The 9,457-nt window shown below is 42.8% G+C and overlaps 1 protein-coding gene across 1 annotated transcript in view; it reads right to left on the bottom strand.

The window, feature by feature from the left end:
- Positions 1 to 1,188: 1,188 nt before the first annotated feature.
- The window catches only part of URI1 (URI1 prefoldin like chaperone), a 369,284-nt gene continuing 361,015 nt past the window's right edge, over positions 1,189 to 9,457 (bottom strand). The window contains exons 10-11 of the mRNA XM_078670635.1: positions 8,048 to 8,288; positions 1,189 to 1,982 (exon numbers count right to left, since the gene is read on the bottom strand). Coding sequence (XP_078526761.1) covers positions 1,797 to 1,982; positions 8,048 to 8,288 — 427 coding nt within the window. The 3' untranslated portion in view covers positions 1,189 to 1,796. The remainder of the gene's footprint in view (positions 1,983 to 8,047; positions 8,289 to 9,457) is intronic.

Raw genomic sequence — 9,457 nt, 5'->3', positions numbered from 1 at the left:
GGAACAGCCCAGCTAGAACTGCCAAGCCAAGTCTTCCCTGGACCAGAAACAAGCATCCTGGGACCGGTTTCGGGGTAATACCCCCTCATCAGCCAGGCTAGCTTGAATCCAGTGGCAAAGTGAGTAAGGGACCCATGATTATAATAATAATAATAATCCACATTTGTATAGCGCACAATCACCCGTTAGGGTCTCTAGGCGCTAGGGGGCCGTCGGGAAGATTAAGCAAGCTATTGCCCAGAGTCGCATGGTGCTGGGCTAACCTGCCGCCGGAGCCGGGGATCGAACCCTGATCCCCAGATTCCAGCTTCAGTCGCCCTGGCCGCGGCGCCACACCTCTCCCACATGATGGTTGGGCATACCCTGCCAAAGTAGGGCGAACAAAGCAAACACAAGGAGACACTCACCCCCAGTCACACATCTGGGTTGAATCCATTGTTATTTAGCTCACTTCGCCACCCCAGTTCCGACCCAGCCATAAGCAAATCAGTCTTGACCCTGTTCTTGATGGGAACAGTCCAGCCCAAACTGCCAAACCAGGGCGGTCCAAGGATGCTTGGTTCCGGTCCATGAAATGAAAACGAATGACATTTATAATGTACATGTAATTATTTTTAAGTGCTCTGCGATCTCCCAGTTGGGTGGGGTAATTCACTGCTTATGACTTTGATAAGGATTTCTCTGGAGAAGTACAAGGATTACAGGTAACTTTTACATGCAGAACAATGGACAGTGGTGTTACTGTAAAATGCGGATTTAATGCAAGGAAGACATTATGCTGAGGTTTCCTGGAGATAATCTGTATTAGAGGAGAAGAGGACCGAAAGTGGAAGAGTACTTATTTCTTAAAAAAAGTGAGAAGGAAACGCTAGGGGCATAGGAAAATTGGTAAGAGAGGTGTGGTTTTGTGTAAAGCAATTCTTAATGGGAAGTGCGCTCTAAAGAGTGTGTCTGGGGAAATAGGGATTGATGATTCGACTTCTCTCTCTAACGAAAACTGTACTGAAACTGTTCATTCGAATGTTCAGTAGTTAAACCAATCAATATTAGGCTATAAAGTTATTTGGCGAAAAATGAAACAGAATTAGTCATGGAGGTGTAGCTTAAGTAACAAGTTCAACAGATACACTTTTAAAACATACTGAAGTCTGAAGTAGAACAATGGTTTATATGAAATAAGAGGCACTATTTCAGTAGGACTTTATTTCCAAAAAACGTAGTTTGCAAAATACCATTTATCACCTAAGAAACTTTCCTGCAAAACCACAGTATTCCATGAAATATTTGTACAGTGAAATGCACAGAGTTTGAGGATAGTAAACAAAGGATTAAAGGCTTACACAACAGCCAACCACCAGTAATCTAGAAGTCAGCAATAGGACTATTTCAAAGCATATTATTATTATGAGTATAAAGGTAGAAAGTTTCTTTAAAATGGTCAGGAACTGTACAGATATCATTTTTATAGTAGGTTCAAAAATACTTACAATTAGTAGACTTGAACCCAAACTTAAAATTCTGAATGCACAGTAGGAAAAAAAAGAGTAAACAGCTGCCTGTGGAGCTGAAGAAGCAAACATAGAAAGGGGCTGCACGTACTAAGGATAATTAAAGTAACAAATTTGCATATTATAGAACAGCCATGTAAATGTGCTCCATCAAATTACAATCAGAGGCCAAAAGTTACACCTCATCAACCAAATACAGTATGCTTAATTATTACACTGATGCAATGTTCCTAGCCGACCATATTCCTAGAATTGGATATTAAAGACATTTTATTTTTTCGGCAAAAGCTATGTTCTCTGCTGCATTCTTGAAGCTTTGAATTTCGAAATGCGCCTTGTTGTTTCTTCTGTTACTTCAGGAACAGCTTCTTCAGTTTTCCGCTCCGGAATCGTAGGTAGAGTACTGTGAGCAATGCTTAAGAGCGGAATAGGTGCAGAAAAATGTTCTTTTTCTATCACAGTGCCAGAGAAAGCCTAAAGAAGAAAGACCGCAAAATCAAAATGCTAATGTGTGTATCTGGGCTCAGAGGGTTAGTACTTCACAATAAATAGTCTTATTAAAGATTGTGATATTGAATGATAAAAGTATAAAAAAGTGTTTTATAACAATAATACAATGCATGCTCAACCAGCTTCCAATTAACCCGAAGCCAAGGCACAATGATTAAAATTCAGAAATGATGTCACAAGGACATTGCTAATGACTCATATTCAACAGCAATATTGTCTTAATATCTCAACAACAAAAAAAATAAGAGAACACATTTCCAGCTTCGAATCATGTCAGTCAATCAAAATCACTTGATTTGGTTAATTAAAACCATAAAAGTACACTACAAAAAAATCAAATAATAACATACATTTTTTTTTAAGACATGATCTTATGTACCAAAAAACATCAGGATAAAATCATTCCCAACATTAAGGTGTAAATCGTCAATATGTACAAATTCATTTAAAACTCGATCTTGTGCACCACAAACATCAAGATAAAATCTTTCATTTCATTACTGTATAAAAATCAGATATATACCACATCAGAGAAGCTTTTTTTCTTTCCCTAACCACCACAACTAAAAAATTAGCAATGTTAAAGCATTCCCACAGGTTATTCAGCATCTGTAGGTATTCTAATGCAGGCCTTACCCGCATAAAGCCTTTATCTTTCAGTATAGGCAGTAGAAAAAGTTTACGAATATGACAGTGGTTGCAAAACATTATAAAGTGAAAAGTATCCTTGATAGAAAAGTTATCACAAGAGCAAGGGCCCAAGTCTTTCACCTTACTCCACCAGAGGGTCCTCCAATGCAAGGTGAACAAGCATTTGCAATACAATAGGTCTCGCATTTACGCGAGTTTGAGCTATTGGCATTGTAAATGACAATGCCTTTTATTTGTTTGGGTTTTTAAAACATAAATAAAAGGCATTGTCATTTACAATGCTAATAGCTTAAACTTTCACAAAAGCAGGACCTATTGCATTGCAAATGCTTGTTTTAATTACTTATATTATTTGTATATAAGTGATGAATATGAATCACACATGAAGTTAGTTTGATGGACGTCAAGGGATTGTTCTCCAAACCTAAGAGGTTAATAGTGTTACAAGCGATCTTCGCCCTTTTCCGTTCAAACAGGATCTCTGGCTTTCATTTACTGGGAAGCTTCTGGGGGCTCCAATGGGCATTGTGCCCCCTCGGTGAGGATCAATTCCCTCCCTACAATAATAAAGATATAGGCCCGCCTACTATGAGCTCGCATTAAGATTTCTCTGGCAGGTACCCACAAAATGACACGTTGGAATTCTCCTGCTATTTCGGAATATTGGAATTACTTTTGGAAGCACTTTAGGGGGGCCCCATTACCTTTCCTTAGGGACCACTCTAAATGTTTTGCGAATAGGATTGGATCCTTACAATTCGGACAACATAATCAATATTTATTATCTAGGATACAACCACGGTTGGATTTATGTCCTGATGAAGACCCGCATGCATAGGTAGAAATTACCCTCATCGCGGAAGACGGGTCGAAACATTGACAATCTTCTCTTTTGGCCTGGAATACAACTCACTGAACGACATCTAGATTCATGGCACCACTACTTTTTATATGGAGTCGGTGACTTGGACCGGGACCTCGACTTCCTTCGACCTCTTTTCTGCTTTTTGACTTTAGCCATAAACGGCTTTGCCTCCCTGTCCTTTAAAGACTTGGGGTTCATGCACCTACAAGTGTAACACTCCCCTTTTGTACCGCTTTTGGCCGCCACAAGTGTGGCAGGGTATGCTCAGACGTGAGTCCCTTGCTCACTTTGCCACTGGATTCAAGCAAGCCGGGCTGAAGACGGCTGGAATGCCACAAACCGGTCCTCGGAAGCTTGTTTCCGGTCCAGGGAAGGCATGGCATGGCTTGGCAGTTCGGGCTGGACTGTTTTTCATGAGGCACAGGGTCAGACTGATTTGCTTACATCCATGTATGAACTGGGGTGGCAGAGTGGGCTAAAGAACGGTGATGGATTAAACCCAGATCTTTTGACTGGGTGTGAGTGTTTGATTGATTCAGATGCTCCGTCCATCACCACCCCCTTTTGTACCGCGTAACACTCCCTGACGTCATGGTCAGACGGGAGACACCACCAACAATCTTTATGGGGGTCAGTAATCAACATCTGACCCCCACACTTCTTGAATGGCCTGAATCCAGACTTCCTCTGGGTAGCTATGGTCGCTGCTACAAAGATCCGAAGACTTACAACAAAGAAACTCCCAGAAATGGAGAGCCCTAGAAAAAAGCTTTGCGCATCAAAGGCACAGAAAAAAAGGGAACTGATGTCAGCACGCTGACGACGTCTTCCGAGAAAGGTTCCTGTAGAATGTTGAGGGTAATACAAAAGGTGAGAAATCCACAGGCAGATGTATCCATCAGAAACCATGCATGGCTGTAGAGCGGGATACTAGTGTTTATGCTGGGAGGTAGTATACACATTGTTGAGGGAGCAGCAGATGTTTGCAATGGAAATGTAGGAGTTACTTACCTTCGGTAACGATGTATCTGGTAGAGACGATTATAGCCGCAGATTCCTTCACGTAGAATTATCCCCAGGCTTGAGACTAAATCCGGAAACTTTTTGCCACAGCATCCCTGTGCGCCGGGAGCGGGGCTACATCAAGCGACTCTGCCCAGGCATCGTCGGCGCACGTGACGTCAGCGAGGTCACATAAGCCCCGCCCTGGCGCGTCTACCTCAGCTTTCTTCGGAGAACTTTTCCGCATCACAACGTGGAACCACCAATAAAAAACTGTGGGAGCATGGGAACAGTGTGCGAAAGAGCATACAAAAATTAAACCCCATACAAACATTGCAACACCGCAGTGTCCAAGGTCAAGAAGAGGGGAAGAACAGAGCAGAGCCCCGAGAAGCCACCCAACCAACACCTAGACAGCCATCCCCCACTACTCCCCGGAGACCAGGAACCTGCGTAAAAGTCATGTCACACCTAGCAGGCCAACAACCACCCCCTGAAAAAAGGTAGGAGAGACAGTCCCAACAGGCAGGAACGATCAAACTCCACCCACCCCAGCCTAGAGGGAATCCACCCCCCAAGAACAAGGGTAAGGCGGGACCAGAGAGTCCCAGCCCAGAGGGGGTAGAGGGGGTAGAGTGGCCAGGCCCCTAATAGCAAGAGGAAGGAAGGAAGGAAGGATGGATGGATGGAACAAAACCTTCCCGACCTGGAGCAGCCATAGCAGCGGGGCATAGGAACACCAGAAGCCACATCTGCCTAGAACCAGAGAGGAGGGAAGAACAGCAACCAGAAAGAGCCACAGTGAAGAACAAAAGAGGGCACTCACAGAGGACACTGCTCCACGGGAGGCGAGTGCCAAGGACCAGCCCAGGGGTCCTCCCAGAACGGGGTGGAAGGGCGGGCCATGAAGGAATCTGCAGCTAGAATTTTCTCTACCAGATACATTGTTACCGAAGGTAAGCAACTTGTACATCTGATAGAGACTACTAGCCGCAGATTGCTTCACGTAGAATAGATACCCTAGCAACACCCATGGGGAAGGAGGGTCTGCGAAAGGACCCCACCAGTCTGGACAGGACAGTAGGCCCACAGGGGACCAGCCCCGTAGACCAGGGAGGCAACTCTGTCCCTACCAGGCAAGAGGACCCCCACAAGTCAAACGCCAGCAGCCCCAGAGGGATGTAAGAGGAAGAGTGGAGGCCCATACACTTACAACAGAGGAACCGAAAACAAGGCCGAAACACTCCACTCCTCCCTCAGGGCAACTGAGCTTCCCCCAACACCAGGACAGGCAGAGGAACAAGAAGAAACCCAGAGGGCCCGAGGAAACCAAGGAAGAGGCGAGCCCACTCAAAGGGAAGGCAACAGGCCAGTCAGAACGGCAGCTATAACCATAAGCCACCAGAAGCAGAAGGACAATGAGGCATCCCAGCTCTCAGCCGATACTTATTGCATTGCAAATGCTCGTTTTTGGTAGGCACGGGGAGATTAAGTTCCTTGCCCTTAACCACAGGGTTTGGACACGACCCTGAGGCTCGAAGTTTGGTTTCCCAGCTCCAAAGACTTCAATCTAGCAGTCAGACCATATCCTCTCCCCAGCAGGAAGGAGAGTAAGGACCAGATCTATCACTACAAGGACCGTGCACACAACCTCAAGAAGCAATAGCAACATACAGAAACGCCATGAAGAATGGGCACCCGAAGGCAACCAGCACTCCCCAGCAGAGCAGGGCTATATAACAGCTACCACTACCCCGCCATAGGGTAAGGTACGTCCCAAACCTGGGAATCCTCTTTGGAAGAACCTCTGCAACAGAGAAAGCAAAAGCAAAGCACCATGGGAAAAATGGTGCTTTGCTTTTGCTTTCTCTGAGCGCAGGAAAGGCACAGGTTACAAAGGCCACGATTGTCCACTCACAGATACTTTGCAGTGCGCCTTTGACAAAACTTGAATTATGAGCATTCTATCACTGCCTTCATGTTTGCATTCTCCTGGACAAATTCTGGGGAGACTAAAGAAGACTTGACTGAGTCAAAGACCAAAGCGTCAGCTGTCAGGGAGTCAATCGAAGCGATTGATGTAAGGGGAGCAGTGTCTATGTCAGAAGAATCATTGAAAAATACTGGGCAGTGCAGTGATCGTTACCAGTGTCATTGGTTTTGAAAAGTGGATCATTGAGGCCCAAAAAGGCCCTTAAAAAATCTGGAGATCTCGGAACAGTTGTTTAACACGTCTGAACCAGATAGTGGGGGAAAGAAAATCCAAGTTGTAGTGGGTGTCCATGCGCATAGTGGACACTGGCAGAAGTAACTGCACGTCCTGTGACTTGAAGCTTCTTCTAAGAAAAACAAGCTGTAATGTCTGAGCCCAATACTAGATGGCCGAAGTATGCAGAACATGTATCCACAATACATATGCTACAAACACACATATTTTGGTCAACAGTAGCCATTCTTAGGGTTTTCTGGTACATTTGAATCAAAATTACAAACATTATGCAAGGATCTTTAATGCATGCACATATGAGAAAAATGTGATACCTGCATCGTTTTCATGTACTTTCTATATTTTCTCATTTAGTCTGAATTTATAATTTTGCATTGGTAGAATAGTTCCGCTTGTGTTCTTTTACTTTCTCACATTTTCTTATTGCAGCTGTTGCCTTTCACTTTTTTTCTATTGTGTCATGATGTAGAAAACAAAATGCCTATCACATGCTTTCATTTCAAACCTCAGCTGTACCTATAATTGCAGCTTTCATCTCCACCACCTTAAGGCAAATCTTTCCTTCCTTAATCACAACACTAGGAGATCAGCCATGGCTGCTACATCTGGAACCAGGCTTGGCTATGTAAATGTCATCTATCAAATATTAACTGGTGATCAAGTGTCTGCATGATCACCAATTGTCCTCAATTCATCTGCAATACTTCCAATATGACATCTCTTCGCTTGTGCCTACTAATGAGCGCAATGTGTTTAAAATCATGTGCATTGTCAGGGGTCTATGGTTATACCTTCACCAGCATTCATCAAGTGAAGGATAACTCCTCATCTTCCATGATGTATTCTTCAGATAGATATGCTCCTTGCCTAAATGTTGATAGACTATGAATACGACATAGGTGATTGCTGCACTCCAGCTCTTGCTTTAACAGTTTGGAAACCCCTTCCAATGTTCATTCAACCCATTTAAAAATTTTCAGTTTTACATCCTCGAAATCCCATCTCCTTTCTAAACAAAGTTGCTGGTTGTGTCCCTCGTTGTGCCATGGAAACCTCCATTGAATTAACACGCAAGAGATATGAAGCATAATAATGCAGTAGCAGTCTTGACTATAGCACTCCCCAATGGTTGATTTTCCATCTAAGAGGTATGCATACAGAGCAAGATACTATTTTATTAAAAACTGCTTTTTTTCACTGGACTGTAAAGTAACAAAACACAAACTTTGTCTTATCAGAAGATATACACATAGTAGGGTTTAAATACTACAAGTCGTGTTATACCTCCAGTGGTCCGGACATAGGATGTTTGTTGGGAGAATGATAGTCTTCAGGAAGAACTCCCTCACTGGAATCAAAGAAGATGGCATCGTCACAACTAAGGCTTCTCATTATTCCACGCCTGTCTTCAAACTCAGCAGCACTGCTCTCACTTGTATCACTGCAGATACTATCATCTCTGCTTCGGGACTTTAAAATCGATTTTCGAGGAACATACTCCCCATTTTTAACATCGACAAAGACCCTAACAAGAAAATCAACAGAAGTATTTTAGTGCAAGTTTAAACTTCAATAATTCCAATCTCGTTCATGTTAGATAATACTACAAAATACTTCACAATTGCAAGCATAACTGTATAATTTCCCAGGCTGAGACATATTAATTGATTGATTGTATGTTATGAAATGTTTTCAGCAGTCGAAATGTTTTGATCTTCCCTGTATGTAGGACACTGCTCCAAGAGGTCTAAGCCCTCAACTGCCAAGTACCTTTCAATGAAACAAATGTAAGAGAAAGCAGCAACAAACCTCTCTTAATGGAATGAGGAATAGAAGGCGGTACAACAGGGTTGAATGACTGCTTATTTTGGATTCAGAATTACAGCTCATTGAATGAACTCATTTTGTTCAGTTACAGATTCACACTGATCAAGTCCAAAAACATAGCACTAGAGACTGTTATGAGCTTATTGTGCAGGTGAAGAAGCTAGCTGCAGTTAAAAGCTCAGGACAATCAAGTGATCTGAACCGACATCCAACTACTATCAACAACATTACCACAATAATGTCATTTCAGATGTAATTAGCGATGTTAACAAGGCAATCACTGAACATGTCATGAGTGATGTAACATGTGAACTTCAAAGCAGAGCGTCGCAAGTTAGTTAGTTTAGGGCACAAGTTCTAGTTACTTGACATAGCTATAACCAGTGAATTTTGGTGGTTTTGTTAGTTTAGATTTTTGTTGACATTTTCATTCAACTATAAAAAGTTTCTTTATCCTTTTGTTTTATCTGTACATTTCTCAGGACTCTTTTCAGTAAAGTAGGATGTTATTACCATATTCTAACGATAACGTCACTTTAACCTTGGTTTTGGAATTTCTTAGGTTTTTTTTTTCATGTAAAGTATCAATATAAAGGCTGTTTTAAATACGTCCTCAAAGGGGGTCATGAGTACAAAATAGAAAAGGTAGGCCTATTGGCTTGATCAGGTGATATATATATATATATATATATATATATATATATATATCTATCCAAAAACAGCCTCCGAGCATGGGAGCCCTTGACCCTACAGGGCGGCCTCAGAACAACGGGCACGTAAAAGCCCGTCCTTTTGGCATCCATCAAGAAAACACAAGAGGCCCAATACCGGAATAGGAGCTTTTTAATCACAGGTTTTAGCAGCGCA

Source organism: Lissotriton helveticus, chromosome 12, assembly GCF_964261635.1.
Source record: "Lissotriton helveticus chromosome 12, aLisHel1.1, whole genome shotgun sequence".
Lineage (NCBI taxonomy): Eukaryota > Metazoa > Chordata > Amphibia > Caudata > Salamandridae > Lissotriton > Lissotriton helveticus.
The sequence above is the reverse complement of the archived record's forward strand: the minus strand, read 5'-3'. Positions and strand labels throughout refer to the sequence as shown.